The sequence below is a fragment of the Phaethon aethereus genome, assembly GCF_964289735.1.
Source record: "Phaethon aethereus genome assembly, chromosome: 20".
Lineage (NCBI taxonomy): Eukaryota > Metazoa > Chordata > Aves > Phaethontiformes > Phaethontidae > Phaethon > Phaethon aethereus.
The window spans coordinates 9157269-9176283 of record NC_138596.1 but is presented as its reverse complement, the minus strand read 5'-3'; the positions used below and the strand labels follow the sequence as shown (position 1 = coordinate 9176283).

General features: G+C 48.7%; 1 protein-coding gene across 1 annotated transcript in view; it reads right to left on the bottom strand.

Annotated features, from left to right (window-relative positions):
- Positions 1–19015, bottom strand: part of COL5A1 (collagen type V alpha 1 chain) — a 157149-nt gene that overhangs the window by 63602 nt on the left and 74532 nt on the right. The window contains exons 8-13 of the mRNA XM_082008999.1: positions 14610–14762; positions 14271–14327; positions 10125–10166; positions 9795–9857; positions 2405–2479; positions 775–867 (exon numbers count right to left, since the gene is read on the bottom strand). Of these exons, the coding sequence (XP_081865125.1) occupies positions 775–867; positions 2405–2479; positions 9795–9857; positions 10125–10166; positions 14271–14327; positions 14610–14762 (483 nt within the window). The remainder of the gene's footprint in view (positions 1–774; positions 868–2404; positions 2480–9794; positions 9858–10124; positions 10167–14270; positions 14328–14609; positions 14763–19015) is intronic.

Sequence of the window (19015 nt, the reverse complement as noted above, 5' to 3'; positions counted from 1 at the left end):
GCCTCTTGCATCAATGATCAACGGTAACCTCACACAAGCGCTCACAGAAGGAAAGTTTCAAAGCTGTATTGGCTAGAAATTAAGTTTTATTTTGAAGAGATGAATATGAGGCCTTATACACTACAGTACTCATCTAGCCAGGGACCAGGAGCTGTACCGGGAACGCGCACGGCCGCTCTCGTTTCACCAGCGAGCCTATGTAACAAACGCCGCCAGGGGTTATCTGATCATCGATCAATAAGATCATCTGAGAGAAGAAAAGGTTGCATGGATATTCATCATGTATTTCCAGATAAATACATCAAAGGAAATTGCAGCCTGCCTGTTGAGATTTGCGCAGCTGGGAACAGCTTACATCCGTGACATACATTTAATGATTATAATTTGGGGGGGGGGGGGGGGGGATAAACAAAACCCTTGCAGCACATACCACGACTGTTCATACAGACTCTCACAACTGACATCACGAACAGCAAACACGACCGAAGCCAACAGGCCTATGTCTACTTGCACCAGCAGAAGGCCTGGTCCAGGGCCTGTAAGCAACTCAAAACCATGCTTCTAGGGCCTGGCCTATGGCTGAGCGTTAGTAAAAGACCAAGCCACCCAGATGTCATCACCTCGAGGAATTCCATCTCAGGTGAGAGGCTATTATTACCATCAGCACATGGATGGTGCAAGTATGGAGACATCGCCCGTGACATCTTTATTCCAGTCCTCCTCCTCTTCCACAGGCACCTGCTGTAGAAGACATCCCCACCGCCCTCCACTTACCCTGGCCTGCTGCAGGATGGCTTGGGCTTGGGCCTCCTGGGCCGAAACGAGAGGTCCTTTAGAGCCAGCATCTCCTCCTCCACTAAAGCGGAACTGATGGGAACAAGATGGAGAAAGCAGGTCGCAGGGTTGCTGTCTCCCCACCCTCGCACTAGCCTGAGTCCTAAACAACTCTGCTCAGCATGACTGACCCAACCCCGTCACTGTCGTTCCAGACCATCCGATTAACCACGGGGTGCTCGAGTTACCCAGCTCACAGACACAGACTGACCATTTCCCACGCCCAGGCCCGCACAGCAAATTCTGCCGCTTCAAAGTAACGCACAGTAAGAGGGGTTGCAGGCTCTGAACTGTAAGGACCTCTCACACCACCGTTCGAAACAAAATGCAAAGCTCTCAGAGACCTGATACTGCCTGCGCGGGCACTGCTGGCCAGGAGACCCCCGGAGATGGGGCTGCATCAGGTTATTTGGCTGTAGCTGCCGGCTTGCCATGGGACAAAGGCTGCCTTTCTCAAGTGTGGCAGCGTGCTTCACAGAGCAGAGTTTGGCCTATTGTTCGAGCCAAGATCCTTCAGTACACAAAGGATTTTAAAAACCTCCCAAGCATTAATGTTTTTATCTTCCCAAACTTGAAAGGGAAGGAGTTTAATGTTTACTTCTGCCTCCTCCAGCCCCAACAGCTACAAGCCCACTGTCCAGGACACACACCCTTCTCCTGCCTTAATTGCGTCTTTGGGATTTTGCAAGAAGGACTCTCCGGGCTGCAGAATCTACTTGGACGACTCTTTCACCTCCATTTCACCTCTGCATTGCGCTTAGTTACTGCTAGGTATGTGACCACACGAACTTGGCAAGCAGATTCAAAGAGATGCAATTTATAGGCCTATGGTTGGTTACTGTAGAGGCCAACAAGTGTATTGTAATGGCCAGCTAAGCTCCGTGTTGAGCACTTGGCCCAGGCTGTCCCAGGCACTCTGCCAGTATCCTACACAAGTATCACCCTACCACTTGGAGCCTGTACAAGAGTGTTGTGGTTTTTCACTAAAAGGCTCTTTTCCTTTGGTACCTAACCACTTATTTTCAGCATCTGGTTTTCTTAGGGTTTTCTCACATCAAAGCAGACACAAAATATAACCATTCCTTTAGCATCTCAGGATGAAGAAGGCTGACTTGCTAGCTTCATGTAGGGGAAGAAAACCCAATGCAATATAACCACTGGTCATCAAAAGTGACCGGTTAATTCAGGCGCTTACAATTTTGGTACCTGCTTTGAAGAGCTGTTAGAGGTTCCTCACCATAGGAGGCTTCTGCCTGGAAATTGGGCCCTTGGAAGTGTCTTCAGTTGCTTCTTCATGACTGTCACCTTCCAACACTATGTCCAGCCAGAAACATTTAACCTTATTCATAATTTCTGGAAACTTTAACCTAGCTACCTTGTGCTTTTGACCAGTGAAGAAGTTCCAGTGCTTTGCAAAAAGTGAATTTATTAAGGAAAGCCATCCATCTTTTATACCACAGAAAACGTGTCCTTGGTGTGGAAGGGATGGGAGACTTCTGCAAGAACAAGCAGTAGCAAAGCCAAGCAGCTCTACTCATTTAAATGCTTTTTTAGTTACTTGTGTACTTACAGGCAACATAAGCATTGTCCCTGGTGGTCCTGGTAAACCATCTGCTCCTGGAAGACCTGGGCGGCCAGGTGGTCCCTACAAGAAGAATAAGTAAAAATAAACTCCTATAGCATCATTTTAATCACGTCCATACATAAGCAGTTGTGGCTGTAAAGGTATATGTCATGATATAAAAGGCTCCCTATCTTGAAAGACAAGCATTGAGCATGTAGGCATCCCAACGCTACGGCAAATTTTGTGAAAGCACATTTGTAAGCGCACATGATTTTTCTTAGTAATCCACTCTTACATCCTGGCCCCCGTATTTCCAGGGTCTGCCATACATAATTTTTGAGTGAGCAATAGAAGTCTCTGCAATGTTCCAAGCCAATGGAATCGATGCTTAGTTGGGTCTGTTAAAACCTATTAAAAAAGTATATGAAACTTCATAACTCAGGTCAGTGAGATAGATATCTGGAAAGATAAATACATTTCTGTACATGTTCAGGCATCTGGGTCATTCCATTTTTCTCTCTTGTCTTTTTTTTTTAGTCCTATGAGGCTACTTCCATCTACAATGAAGTGATCCTGTCAGCAGCTGTAAATCAGCAAAACTCTGAGGATCTCAATGGAGCTGTGTTGATTAACATCAGTTGTCTTTAACTTGTACTAAAGAAACGATTATGCAATAAAAGATGTATCGATGAAGCTATAAATAATCAAATATGGCCAATTTTCCTAAGACAGCCCACAGATTATTTGTATTCTCAACTGTGTATTTGCAAAAAGTTTAAGTTAACCCAAATTTGCACATCCATCCAGCAATCCTACATGCAAATGAGGATACCATCCAACTACTCAATATCCATGACCAATTACAATTTTCACACCAGCTTACAGAGCCGAAGACAAGAGTGACTTGATCATGTCCCAGTGAGGCCAAGAGGAGCCCTGGTGCTCATTTCATTGCAAGACAAACAGGACTGCCTGGCCGACAGCTCAAGCTTGAGGACTTGGACACTCTCCTATTTAGTAAATGCCAATAATAAATCCATCTGTGGACAACCAAAGCTCTTCGAAGGGCAAGCAGCAAACATCTATGTCAGTTCTCACTCTCTCCAACCTGCCTGAAGCCCTCCAGCCCATGAAGACAACAAACAAAAGTAAAAAATAAAACCCTGCCACAAATCACAGATGTATATGGACAGGCTACAGGGACACACAAGAGCCGGACCTCGCCCCAGAGAGTCACGCACTCACCCCTCAAGGCAAAGGGAGGTGGATAAAGATGGGAAAGGGAGGAGGGAAAAACAAATAGGTAACAAAGTCCCTAAAAACCAGAACGGTTTAAAAAAAACCCCAAACAAGCCAAAACACGTGTCCCTCTATGCTGTGTTCAACTTAACATTTCCCTGACGGTCTCCCTCTTAAAAAGGAACCCAAAACATTCAAGTCAAAGTTTCAAGCGCTAAATTAGAGCCCAGCACCAGGGTGGGGGCGAAGAGCTGCTGCTACTCCACCCAGCCCCAGCCAGCACACGGCTCCAGCCGGGCTGTGGCTCGACCCGTGCCGCAATTACAGGGCAGAGCAGCGCGGCGGCCGAGGAGCTGAGGTCTGCACCGCAACCGGCCCGGAATAACAACGCTGCTCCCAGCGCTGCAGCAAGCAGACAGTGCTGCAGCCAGTGATTTATCAGCATTTAAAAAAAAAAAAAACCAACCCCCCAAAAAAACCAACCCAGCAGCTCCCTTAACACCAAAGGGAGGCTGCATAACGCACCAGCCCATCCATTTTTCACGCAAAGCTCGTGATGTTACATTCATGCTGTTTACTTAGTCTGGCCGACACCGGAGTGTCGGAGTGACTCCACTGATGAGGTGCAGAGGGCAGTCCCATCTGTTAGAGCAGAAGCACCATAAATAATTTAGGCCAGACTCATTTTATATAATAAACTTTCTTGCCTCCCCCTCTTCCCCTTTAACTCCGGTCCTGCACATGATGGATCAGGAATGAGCTTGTTTATCTCTCTGTGTGTACTCTGCCTGACAAACGTTGATGCGATGTTTTCACGCATAAATGCCTCTTTTTGTTTCAGGTTGGGTGTGTGAGGTCTTTTCCTTGCAGGGTGGAGCAGCAGAAGGCAATGGTATGGGGGAAAATCAAACCCAATAAAGCCCTTTGTAAATTCAAATTCACAAATGCTTTTAAAAAATGCAGCATGCCAGACTCTCAGTTGGTGTAAATCTGTATCACTCATTAGGTAAATAGGGATTTGCTGATATATAGCAGCCAGGGATGGGGACTTCAACTTTCATTTGGTGCAGTGCTCTAAAATGCCATGCTGAGTGCAAACACTAACACAATATTTCAAGGCAATGTTTAAACTGAAACCTCAGTGTGCTGGTGCTCGGGCTCCTCGACAGGAACAGCAGTGCCCAGCAGCCCACAGTATTGAGTCTCAAAATTTGCTTCAAACGTCTCTCTCTAGGATTATTTTTCTGCCATTTTCAGCCCTGGTCAGAAAATTATGCAACAGAAGATCTTTCTCATGGTATTTGGGATTTTCTAGGTAAGGCAGCGCTTGGCATCTGATGGACAAACGGGCACCCTGAAAACACCAAGCCTTTCAGAACTGCCATAAGGATTTTTAGGGCTTGTATTACACTTCCGAGATGCAAAACTGTCCTCAGGGGGAACAAGCCCTTTAGGACACAATGACTGTATGGTCTCGGAAGATACAGCTATTGCTTTGCAGTCAGTCTTCCCCCAGAGGCACGCTGACCAAGCCCAGAGCACCCAGGCACCCAGATTTCCAACCACAGCAGGGTCAGTGACAGAGCTGCTGCTTCGCTCTAATGCTGCAGCTCACCTCAAAGGAGCACATTTTCCCACTTTCTTCATTCCAGTCCTTAGTACCAATGAAATAGCTCTCTGATCTCCTCAGTGCCGTTATTTTCTTATTCCCACTGCTCGAAGAAATCTGCCTAAGTCGTCCTAAACCGTCCTCCTCCCAGATGAATCCTCCGAAACCTCCCACAAACAGGCTGCTCTGCAGCCTTGCTGGTGTCGCAAGCTCTTCTCCGCGTTGTAGAATAACTGGGATAAATGAACAAACTGACATGATGAATAAAATAGAGCTAAATGTGTGTTGGCCAATATTAACATAGCTGAATATTGTTGGTATATTAATTCGGTGCACCTGCCTGATTGCAAATAAAAAGTCTTTCTATCAGACGCAGGCATAGGAAATGTTCCTCACCGTACACGAGTGTCATGTAAATTCATGAGCTACACGCAGGGTTAATAATAAACAAATTAGAAGAGGAGCTGCTCTAATTGAAAAGGAGTATTTTAATAGCGTTGCAGTCCCTGGCTCTGCAAGTTCATCACTTCTCTATGCACAATATGTTGCTTTACATTCTGTTCTGGACACTCAGAAAAAGCAGGATGTGCCGTCCTGTGCTAGATGCAAAGGACGCCTGTCATTTCAGGGTGTGGAGCAACACCATTGGGGACCGTGTGTCTGCTGCTGACTGGCTTTGTGCCACCGATCAAGAGGAGCCTGACCAGCAAAAGTCAAAAACAAATGGCAAAAGTACAGACTGTCTCGTCACCAGGGTCAGCACCCATCCTGCCAGGCAACTGAATTCCTTGGAGCAGAAGCAGCACATTAAAGGGGAGAAGACGACAAAGCTGGGCAACATGTAGGACCCACGCAGGATGAAGACCCACAGCTCTTTTGACTAATCCTAGACCACCGCAAGATGCAAACCACTGCTGGAACCTTGCCCAGCTTGCCCCTCCTCTAGGAAGCCTGACACCCAAGGATGCAGAGCCATCCGTTGGTCCTTCTGCTAGAGTACTGCAGGAAGAACCAGGACCACAGTCTCTCAAGGGTTAAGCCAACCTCTCTGAGCAGTGGCCCTGGCTCCTGGCCCGCAGCTGCCTATTGACTTTTGGAGCTTGCAGGCATCGATCGATGGAGCACAGTCAGGGCCTCTCGTTCTCAATCATGTCACAACCACAAGAAACGTTATTACTGTTCCATCAAAAAACAATAAATACACCAGGAGCGTAAATGAGGTGGGGGTCTTTCCAGCAATGCTCGGGGGGGGATGGGGGAGCACAGCAGTCAGCGGACTCCAGCCAAGTCCCCGGGAACAACACAGCAACAAAGAGCCTTAATTAAAAAAAACAGGGCCCAGGTTAGGGTTCATTGCCACAAGAACACCCAAACACCTGAGTAATCTCTTCAAGTACACCTTAAAACTCCAGCAGACACTTCCCAGTGCAGGCCAGCAATGGTTTTATTTCTCTCACTGGTTGTATTTTGCAACATGCGTGTCTGCAGGTCGGGAGGGGAATAATGAAGGTTCGGAGCCAGCCGGTTGCTTTGTCCTCCAGCAGGCAGGAAAGCTGGGAAGGCAAGCCCTCCTGCCCGTGCCCCCGCGGAAGGCAGCCAGGCCCCAGGGGACCCCAAATCCACCCCGACGGAAGGGTAATTTGGAAGAGCACCAAACTGCAGAGGGGCAGTTCCCCATCTCTTGCTTATTGCTGATGAGCAGGTGAGACGGAGAACCACCTCGATGGGTGGATGGGTGGGAGAGGAATGACAGCAAGGGCAGTGAGAGGGAAGGACCACAACTCATGGGTGCATAGGACAGAAAAGGGAACACAGCTGGATTTTAGAAGCTGGGGGGGGATGTAAACACCAGCTTAAAAAAAGGCATCTGCAAGTTGAGGCACAGTGGCTTAGTCTCCGCTTAACCCATGCAGAGACCTGGGCCAGGAAGGACTTAGGGAAAAATACTCAGCCTTTCTAATCGGTGTTTTCATATTTTGATACGTCCCTCCCTGCATCCTGGCGCGTAACGATGCTTGGTCACTTCCAGAGGTGCCTCAGCCGGTGTTGCCGTGCCCACAGCCAGGCTGGGAGTAAGAAGAAATGAAAACCAGAGGGTCTGATGCACACCTGATGGCGGCCGCAGAGGCAACCTCTGGCCTCGCTCCAGTGTTAAAAGAGGCTAAGGTAAGATCCTTGGTAGCACAGAGATCTTGTTCTGATCCTCTGCAATGGAGTGAATTCTCCCTCCTATTCTTTCTGGGTCTTAGGTTACTCAATTAAAACAAAAAAGTTAAAAAAAAAAAGCGATAAACAAGGCCACAACATGAATCCTTAACAGCAGTCGCAGCAATTAGCTGTGCTAAGACACACATCGGAACTGCACAACACCCCTTATCCATCCAGACCCTCCCATTTGAGCCTGGATCGGTGGTGTTTCCCACCTCGTCCGGGCAGAATTTAACCAAAATCTGCCAGAAGAGCAGGAAGCCCTGCAAACACAGGGAGCCTGGGTCACCCCAGCTTATCCTTCCCAGACACCCAGGATGCAAACGGGATGCGGTTTCCCACCTGGAAGCCAACCGCTGGGTCGGCGGAGGATGCTGCGGTGCGCGCGAGCCGGCCACAGGTAGCGGGGCTGCCTTATCGGCCGGAGAAACGTGCTGGGGACCTCAGCGATCGGGTTAGGGGAGCGCTTGCTGATAAGCGCTCCCTTCCTCGGAAGGGTGTTTTGCATTCGCTGGTGACGGCGCTGACAGCAGCAGCAGCATGTTACGTGTTCAGGCGCATCTCCTGTGATCCGTGTCGCTCCCTCCTGTGCCTTCCAGGAGAAACTGGAAAAGCAGACCTCCAACCAAGCCTGCCTTCAGAAACCCACCCGTGAGCACATTTTTTGCCCTTTTGGCTATCAGGATGCCTCGATGGGCCACAGGTGGAGGCTGGCGTTGGGGCTGCTGGGAGCCCCATTTCCCCCATGAAACAGCAGTACACTAGAAGCTATTTTGAAAGCACATTCGACTGCACTCAACATCAAGACTCACCAAGGCACTGAAACGGTGTCAAGCTCCGAGCTCCATTTGTTTTGCTCACTCAAACCTGCTGAAATCAATGAATTCGCTCATGCGAAATGACTGCTGCTGGTACACGTCCCCGTGCCGCTGCTGCACCAGCCTGCAGCCCCGCTGGGCTGCAGCGAGACAGGAACGGCTTTTCTCCTGCCAGCACAGCCCCGATTTTGGCACTCCAGCACCCAAAGCACTATTGCTCAAGGGCACCGAGTGCACTCCTCTAGTTTCAGACCCGAACCAAGCTGCTCTGGCAGCTGAGGCTGTTCCCACCTCAGCATCTGTGCAAAGCCAGAGCCCGTCTGTGCTATGGTGCATCTTCCACTAGATGTCAGGCCAAAATTCCCGCTGGGTGCGGGGCCGGGAGCAGCGTGCAGCCTGGTCCCCGTCTGCTCAGGCAGCTGCGCAGGGGTGCCTGCTCGCCTGGCTGCCTCTGCCGGGGGGGGGATAGGCCTGAACTGTGGGTGAGCCAAAGCAAACGAGGAGCGTCTTGGTGTGAGGGTCGTTTCAGAGACTCGGCTCAGGGAGTGAGGAGATAGAGTTTCAATTTTTGGCATTGGGTTGCTGCTCAAATGGCGACTGTGCACCACTTACTGACGCGAGGCTCGAGTTCAGCAGCTCCGTAACACGGGTCACTCCCGATCCCAGGTGAGGACTCGGCAATAACAAATAAACATGCAACTCTGACCAAAGTGCAGTGCTAAACTATGGAATCTGGGGTCACATTCCACAAAAGTGCTTGGGAGCAGCTGCCTTCGATGAGACACCCCAAAGCTGGAGGCTTCTGCAGGCACAGTTTACAAAGCAGCGGCTGCTACGGACAGAACTGGTTTAAAGGAACATCAAAACCATAACACAAAACCTAAGTTACTGCATTGCTAAAGCACATAAATCAGTCTCTAGCGCTCGCTGGTACAGACTAATAAGCCACCTACAGAAAGGGTGAGGTGCTGCACAAGAGCCACCTTCCCCCCGAGAGCAGGCTGGGACACAAAACGAGGGTAAGGAAGGACCTTCAGCAGGGGTGCTGGCACGACCCTGGGACCATCCCGGACCCAAACAAAACCAAACCCTCTACCAGGACTCACAACATCAGCTGGAACAAGGACGGAAGAATCGCCGTTGAACCTCGTTTTATTGTGCTAAGAGCTGTTTCGTTGTTTGCTTATCTTGTTTTCCCAGTGCCACGGCCCAGTTCCTGCGCTGGAACGAGCAGCCGCGTGCCAAAGGGTGCAAACCAAGAGCAGAGGGTTTGTCAGCCTTACTCTTGGTTTTAACCCGGAGAAAACTGCTTAATGCATTTGATTAGCCTGGCTGTTCCCCAACCGTCTACCCTGTACCTATAAGCACATGTATAAGCTCCTTGTGGGGCTGATTCAGAAGAGGTTGCTACTACAGGATGAGCCGTATTTTAGGGCTCCAGCAATACACCACAGTCCCACTTTGCGCACACACAAGATGACCCCAGGCTTCAGCTAAAGGGGCCAAAACCACAGGTACTCACTCTCTCCCCAGGGTCACCCATTAAGCCCACGGGTCCAGTTGGTCCTGGAGGTCCTGGAAGGCCCTAGCATAAAAAAAGACAGAAAAAAAATAAGCCACTACAGGAAAATGCATTATTATTTGTAACATATTTGTACAACAGGCAGGAAAAGAATTAGAGCTTTCTATTTATTTTTGCACCAGAAAATCGACCCTGAAGCACTCTGTACACGTGCGTGGCATATGGAAGCAACAGAGCCAGGAACAGCTTGCGCCGAACCCTCCACATGCATCCAGCACCCCGGAGCCGCGCGCATCCTTCGGTGCTAGGTGTAGACAAAGCATCACTTACTGCTGGGCCTTCGGGACCAGGTGGGCCTTCCACCAGCATACCCTAGGCAAGAGGAAGAAAAAAGGTCATTAGCAAGGCGCATCCTCACAGTCCCTTTGACTACAGGGCTGGAAAAGCTTTTTCAGTTCTCAAATATTTCGGGTGTTGCTGCTAGGTCTAGGCATCCCAGAGCCGAAGGGTTTCCACTCTCTCTGGGTGACATCGCCTGCATCTCCATTGCCAGAGGCACAAAAGGCACTGCCCATTGAAAACCCAAATATCGTCTATTTGAATCACAAAGGGCACAGCAAAACAGCTCTTTTCCCCAGCACCTCACCCCACCACAGGGTCACCTTCTTAACCACAACCCTTCTCCCTTAGCTCATGGCCAGGCAAAGGGCAAACTCTGGAGCACGTCCAGCCTTGGCAGTGCCAGAGTGGGAGAAGAGCTCCTCTTCAGGAAGAAGCTGTTTCTAGACCCAAGTAGCTTAAAAAAAAGTTAATAATCAAATTGTAATTTTTTTTTTAAATTACTTTCCCACCAGACTGCATGCCGTGATTTACTCTGTGTACCTAGGAAATCACTGTGTGGGCAAAATAGTAGAATAATGTTATTCCATTCCTTTTAATCTAAATATTTTGTCATAACTTTAAATCAGGTCTATCATGTACTCGGTAGAATTGAACATTTTATTTTCCCTCATGGGTATGTAAGAGGGAGGAGAGAAACCTCCCAATAAACCTGGCAAATGCTTTCCAGAAGGCATCAGGATGATCTGTTGGGAAGAGCCTCACAGTGAGCGTTGCCTTTTTATCTCTGGAGCAGTGACCGTGCCCCCAGCAGCACCCAGGCTGAGCCAAAGCAGTCCCAGCGCTTGCCAGCTCATCTGTAGCAAACAGGGACATTTCTCCTACGGGGTGAAATCAGCCTGTAAAAATCTGTGGATAAGCAGCCGGTTCATATGGGAGAAGCCTGGAGGAAGCAAGTGCAGGGACTGGTCTCAGGTCACCCTTGGCCGGTCTCCTGGGCTCAGGCTCCGGTGCCAAAAGCCTCAGCTGACCCCACAGCAGCCACTACGGCAGACAAGGCTGAGCTGAACGAATCTGAAATGTCTGGAAGAAAATCCAGGCATTCCTGCCCCAAAAGCCACAGTCTCTAAGCCCAGAGGAGCAAAAAAATAGGGTAAAACATGCTGCCATGAACCATCCCTGCTTCCATGACTGGGATGCATGTTTCTGCACCACCAGTGCATGACCATTTTCTGTCTTTCCCAGTGTCCATACAACTCATTACCACCTCATTTAAAATCTGGCTTCTGCATCATTTGGATGTGTTAGGGGAAATTTTCTGCTGCTGTCATCACAGAAGCGCCTGCGGAGTCATTTTTCACCAGTAAAGAATTTAGGTCATGGACTTCGCCCTGTGCCCATTTTCACAGCAGTTTCACTGTCTGCCATGGACACGCTGCTCTCTTCTGAGTGGGAATTGAGGGTGAACCCTACACGACATTCCTCCAACCTGCACTAAGCATGAGCTAGTTGCTGTTGGAGGCTACCAAGAAGGGGCGAGGTATACCGATGGAGAAGGTGTCCCCCAGGACATCCACTAAGCACTGGCTCCTTTTCAGAGACTCTTGAGGACGTTGCACAGGAAACCCCAGAGCTTCCAGTAAACCTTTCCCCACATGGACACCCCAGGGTCCATCTCTGTTGAGACCAGTGATGGCATGTTTTGGTGGGGCAGGCTCCAAAACTAAGACGACCAAGAAACTAAGAATTGTCCCCCGAGCCATGGCCCACGTAGGTCTTCCCAGGACATTTTTGGGCCGCTGGGTACCAACATTACTACAGTCTGAGCATGCACAGCACTGAGGTTCATGCTTCCTATGGCCAGCTGCAGAGCCTTGAGAGCTCCTCCGCATGGGGGAAGAGTCTGGGCTAATTAGCCAATTTGCAATGCAAACATCCTTGGCATCTTCCCATATTTATCTGTTGGTTTATGTTGAGCTCTAGCTTTAGGGACATCTGGAGACTCTCCTCAGCAAAAATCACCACTGTTTATATGACTGCTCATCAACAGGAGCGATGGAAACATGAGAGGCTTTTGGGACCAGGACCAGTGGGGGGATGCCACCGAGGGCGATCGCCTTGAGGGTAGCAAGCAAAGCATGGATTTGGGACCGTCCCAGGGGAAAACAGGCTGTTGCTTCCATTCAGTCACTGCCCAGGTGCTACCCACAAGTGAAGCTGTATCACAGGAACAGCCCAAAAGCTGGCTTCAACATACAAAGGTGCCATACAAAGGCTGATCAAACCCTCCCCAAAGGCAGGTGAGAGCACCAGGGAACCCCATGAAGGACAGCGGGCTTTGAGGAGGCAAAGGCAGCTTTGGTGCATCCAGAGCTGGGATGCGGGGGTCCCCAGGCATCCCTCTGCATCCCTCCTCGCCCCGTGCCTGTGCTGCCCCGCTGCCTCCAGCGAGCGTCAGCACAGAGCAAGGATTGAATGACAGGAGGTTTGAAAGAAAAGGAGAGAAAATCCAGCAAAATCCAACTTCTGCGTTTGGTTTTTATTCCCCGCTCTGCTGCAGCTCCCATCAGGAAGAAAAAAAAAAAAGGCAGCTAAGGAGCACGGCAAATCTGAATTTCTCTCTGCTGAAGAGGAACCACACCGAGAGGGAGAAGGCGGCATTTGGTCTTGTTTACTTTCTGGCAAAAGCTATACATGCTCCAGTGTTTTGAAATAGCAAATGCGGCCAAATTCTTTCTGGATGATTAAACTTAACTATTTTGTTCGCTTTGTAGCATTTCAGATTGGTTCTGGACAGGGCAGGCTGGGTTTCTGCTGCCGTCTTCATGCATTTCAGCTGCCCCCCACCCTTCCCACAGCTCCGATAAGCAAATCGCTCGCTGCTGCTTTTGTTTGCAGAGTAAGAGCGAGACTCAGAAAGGAAAAGAAGGAAGGAAAGGTCGGAAATGCTTTTATAAGGCACCCGTTCAGGCTTTTCAAAGCCCTGCTGCTGCACCCCCGCCTTTCCCTGCTCAGCCCCACTATCTGCAAAAGCGTCAGGCAAAGAAGGAAAGGGAGGAAAAATTAAAAGAAAAATAATGGCCTCCAAGTGATGGGAAGCGCCGCCGCGACACTGGGCTCCGCGCTGGCCCTCTGCCAAGGAAAATTAGGTTAATTGAGTTGCTGGTGTGCAGCGAGCGTGCGCTCGGCCCTTCAGGGGTGAGGTTCAGGGAAGGTGGTTGCAAGGACCCGAAGCCCCATTTCCAGGCCCAGGGAGGAGCAGGAACGGGGGTACCTCGGCATCCTGACACATGGCGAGGGACAGACACGCGGTCGTCAACCAACGGCCGCTTGCTCTAGTCAACGGGCGCCTCTGAGCAAACACCAGCCGTCGCCACCGCGAGGGCAGCTGGGGAGCGGCTCCATCCTCACCTCAGGAGTGCTCTGTTGGGCACCCGCATTTTTTGCAGACCGCGAAGGGCACAGGCAGTTTATAACCGTTCTTTAGAAAGACAAACAACCTCAGAAACAGGCCAGAATCATAGAGAAAGAGAGCACCGGGTTGCGCTCCCAGGACAACACAGGGTTTCTCTGGAAGTGGAAAGCTGGTGGGACCTTGGAGCAGGCACAGGAGCAAACCTCTCCTCTCCCACAGCTGTGTGCAGGGAGAACCCTTTTATTTCCACAGAGATGAACCCATTAGTTGCACAATTAAAGCCGGCCCCAAGCTGCAAGTTCAGGTCAGGATATGACCTGGCCACCGGCTGTGGGCACGCAGGGGAGCAGGTTCCCTGCTGAGTTGGGGGCACTTCAAAACCTCTGGAGAGGCGAGACATGTCCTCTGCTTAATACTTCAATTCTAAAAGGCCTAGGTTTTATTTTAGTAAATGGGAGATTTCATGGGAAATTCTGCATTTCCTTCGTAATTTAGGTCGCTTCTTGAGGTTTAAAAAAAAATTATGGTATTTTAATATAAAAGTTTTTAAATTAACCAAGTAATTCCTCCATGGGAAACTTTCTTCCCAGCTGTACCACTGAGAACACCAAGCCATACTGGACGTACCCCTTCTACTTTTTTCCTTGGAGGGAGGGGAAAAAAAAAAACCCCACACCAAAAACAAACCAAAAAAACCCACCAGAACCCCAGATATCCCTTACCGGCTCAATAATCGCAGGCTCCCCCTTCTGTCCTTTCTCACCCCGTGGGCCACCGATCTGTAGCACACAAAGGAAACACAAAGCCAGACAGTCAAAGAGGACATCACCTGCATCAGCATCATCACTCCAAGCGGGAACTGCAGATCCTCGGACAAGTTCTGCAACCAAAAGACTGCTGGTGTTCACGTAGAAAAGGCACAGGGCACCTCCTCCCTGCCTTGTGCAAAACACGCGCATCGCAGGTGAATGAACCCGAGCAAGATGCTCTTACTGGTTTTTGCAGTACTGTTATCTGTGCTATAAATTATGGGAAGACAAATGGAAAATTAACTCTCTTACCCCTTCGTAGATAGTGTCCTGGTTAGCAGGCATGCCGGGGCCAATATCAGGAGACACTGTTCGGTCATAATAGTTATCATAATAATTTCCATCATATTCTTTTATTGTTTCCTCGGTGAAATCTTTATCCAAATCATCTCCTCCTTGAGCAGCCTGGAAGCAAAAGAGCAGCAACATGTCAGGCTGCAAATCTCTCCAGGCTGCACATGCTGCAAATATAAGGGGAACACTCTGGTTTTTGCAAAGGGAGGCTGCTTTATAATAGTAGTTGCAAATAAAAAGCACAAGAAAAGTTAAATTCTGGAATTTTAACGTTTCCAGTGGCCTCCAAGAGTCTTCTCCAATGCCAGACAAAAAGGATGGGAGGATCTTTATGTCAAAGCATACACCCTGGCTTTCCTTGGGATTTCTCTGTCAATCCCTAAAATAACAGTGAGTGTAAAAGTCTGAGCAAGGAAAACAAAACACAGCACAAAGCAAGAGCTTATATCAGGAGGATCCTGCAAACTCTAAAGAACTAGAGAAAGAGGGAATGGAAGTTTCAAACTCCAAGCCCTACTCATCTCTCACAGCCTCAGTTCTGCAGATGCTGGATTATTAAGCATAAAAAGTCACACATCCAGTCCCATATTTAAAACACATTGTGTCACTAGGCGTATCCAATTACAGGAGAAAACGTGGAAAAATTCAAGTTCACTTCTACAAAAACCTCCTGTTTGCTTAGTCTGGGATCTACATTGTGATTGTGCTTGTTCAAAGAGCAGAAGCAGAAATTTTTACAAATCTGATGCATTAATCCCTGAATCCTTTCTGAATCCTTACAGCAACAGATGCTATGGACCACAAAGCAACATCATCTAGACAAGTATCAGAATTTCCTTGCTTCTCTCCATGCCCCCGTGCTTTCCGCAGCCTGGCAGGCAACTGCCTCTTGGCAGCCTTTACTCTGAGCAGCACCGTAAAGAAGAACATGTGCTGAAGATATTTTTTTTGTTTCTTTCCCATCCAGGTAATGACCAAAATGGTCTATAAATTGAATTATTTCTAGTGCTTCCCAAAGAAATTATCTCCTCACTGCTATGAATTCAAAATCACTCAAATGCCACCACCACTTCCAGAGCTTGTTTCTGTGCCAAAACTGCTCAGAACCCATGAGCATGAGCATCTATAGCTAAATTCAAGAGGTTTTAAAGTAAGAATAAGCCTAGTGTTAAGGCAATCATTACTCTGCCACCCCATCATCTTTTACCCCTGTAAATACCAACTAGTCTTTGCAGAAATTCTAGTTTGGCAATTACTCAATTCGCAAACTTGGAAAAGTTGGTATTGTTTTTCCTTTGTACCGTCCAAATGGGTCTAGCTTTATCACAGGCATCTTTTATCCTGTTTGAAATCTTTTATCTAGGTTTGCTCTTTGAAACCTTAAGGCCTGCTTATCTTTGCTATAAAGCTTTTGGGGATAACAGAAAGTTTTTTTCAAATTGCATTTCTTGAAATGAATGTCAAAAATGTCTGGTCTGATATTTTGATTAAGGTCCTCAAATCAATTTGCATGGAAAAATACGATATTTTGAATAACTGGGTAGAGAAGGAGAAAAGTTCTTCATGCTGAGATTTGCAGGTGCTTTGGAGAAAAACCAAAACAAAAGCCTAAAAAATAATCTCCTTAACAATGTTGTTAGACAACCTGAATCAGAAAACAGTCCACAAAGGAAAGAGGAGGTCCAAAAATCAGTGTGCAAAATACCATGACTCTCCTTTGCTGATAACAGCTTCATTTAAGCCACCTTTTAGCCTTCCCTTTGGAGAAGCAATGCAGATGTGAAGCCCTGGTATACGTGTCCGGACAAGTAAAGCAAACTACCTGATGAATAGCAGGCAATGAACAAAGTATATCTGTCCCCAGCTCCTCTTGTTCACAGGAGCAGTGCTGCCTCCTAAATCTCGGAATTGCTTCACCGGTATTTATCATGGAGTTATTAGCCACCATGAAACCCGGGCCCAGGAGGGTTCAGTCACTACGCCTGCCTCCAAAGCCTCTCGCGCAGCCTCCACAAAGTTTCACTGGTGTAAAACTAAATCCGCTTTTAACTCCCGTTGTCGGAATTGGAGTCTTCCCAAAATCTAGACAGGAACTTCAACAGTGACAGACACATCCCACTTGCAACAGGTCTGTGAAGGGATGCTAAAAATTACCATTCCGAGACCAACATTACCCTGTTCGATCCCACAGCGAGCAGTGCCAGGGCCGGCACCACCGGCAGCTCGGGGGACGCCTGGTGTCGCAGCCCACTGCTCCCTCGCATCCCTGTGCAACAGCTCCGGGCTCCGGCCGCCTTCCCCCGCTGACAGCAGAAACCTGGGGCTACTTGAAATTACACCACGCTTACTCATGACCATGAGCACTATTTTTTTTCCCTAAACTAGCCAAAACATAGGGGATTTTTTTTTTTTTTTTTAAGAGCAAATAAATGGCTCCAACCACTTTAGCAGTCTATCTCCCACTGAAACCCTGCTTCTAATAACAGGTATTAGGCAGGCAATCACACACACAAGCTCCTGATCCACACTTCCATATTGCTCATAAGGCAGCTTGGTCTGCTGCTGGATTCGCTTCAGGACATGGTTTAGCGGGCACGGTGGCGTTGGGTTGATGGTTGGACTTGGTGATCTTAAAGGTCTTTTCCAACCTTAATGATTCGGTGGACTGAAGTACGCTGTTACCCCCGGAGTTCATGGCTGCAGGCAGGGCCCTTAGCTCCCACTCCAAGGCGTAAACCTGAAATCCGTATGCTCTTGGGTATTCATCCCTCAGGCTGGCACTTTTTGGGAGTCTTCCCTATGTCACACTGCATTAGCCTTCACCTCAGCGCACAGGCATCTCCTTCAGCCAGGCAAGTTGTGTCCTTTTCTCCGCTCATCAGCTAAAAGATCAACTGGAGCAACCTCCCACCCCAGCAGCCCTCCCCAACTAAACGCTGTCTCTTTTGGAGCTGCTGGAGGTGGACAGTTTGCACCCTCCCTGAAAGATGCTTTGCCAAAAGCAGGCTGAGCTTTCACATAGGAAAGCTTTGCCATGCATCTCCCTACCTGAACTCTCCTCCTCTTCTATTTCCTTTTCCTGACAACTAACATGGCCCTTGAGTCTCTTATTTGATTCTGTGAAGACCAACAGCATCCTGGCCTGTATCAACAATAGTGTGGCCAGCAGGAGCAGGCCAGTGATCATGCCCCTGTACTCGGCAGTGGTGAGGCCACACCTTTGATACTGTGTTCAGTTTTGGGTCCCTCATTACAAGAAGGACTTTGAGGTGCTGGAGCATGTCCAGAGAAGGTCAACGAAGCTGGTGAGGGGTCTGGAGCACAAGTCTGATGAGGAGCAGCTGAGGGAACTGGGGTTGTTCAGTCCAGAGAAGAGGAGGCTGAGGGGGGAACCTCAACACTCTCTACAACTACCTGAAAGGGGGTTGTGGTGAGGTGGGTGTTGGTCTCTTCTCCCCAACTAGTGACAGAATGACAGGAAATGGCCTCAAGTTGGTCCAGGGGAGGTTTAGACTGGCTATTAGGAAAAAATTTCTTTACTGAGTGGTCGAGCATTTGGAAGAGGCTGCCCAGGGAGGTGGTGGAGTCACCATCACTGGCAGCATTCAAAAAACACATGGACATGGCACTTCAGGACATGGTTTGGTGGGCATGGTGTTGGGTTGACAGGTGGACTTGATCTTAAAGGTCTTTCCCAACCTTAGCAATTCTGTGATTTCCTCTTACAATTTTTAAGGTCACACTATTCAATCTTTAATTCCTCTCTATTAGAAAGGTCAAGCTTGGCCAAAGATTTCTGGCTCTTTGTCAGGAAACAGAAAAGCTTCCCAGCTCCATGGGTTCCTTCAGGTTGGTACTCACTTCCTCAACATGCTGGAGTCTTTTCCGTTTCTCTGTGTATCATTTTGGGCTGCTCAACCTCCTCCTCCACTGCGTTTTTTTACCCTCAGCTGGCTGGACTTCATCCACACCACCAGCCCTCGGAGCAGCTGGCTCCCCTCCTGCCTCGCTCCAGCTCCTCAGCTCTTTACTTGGACACTTTCCCCACCACCTTTTCATTCAAGCTTCCAGGTCCAACTCCAAATACGTCGGCCAACTTCTGCTGTTTCTTTTGCCACCCTCCAGCACCTCCCACAGAAAGCCTCGAGTTTTGACAGTCCCACAACCAAGTAATTCTCCCCCATTTGAGGAAGAATAAAACTCTGCCAAGTCCCATCCTACCTCCCAGGAAACATTATCCTACTATTGACTCCCCTTTGCTGATGATCCTGGATAATGAAGAATTTGCCTTGTCTAGCGTAATTATTTCCCTGCGTAGTGAGCTATACAGCACGCAGCTGCACAACAATTTGTTTCAGTCCCAC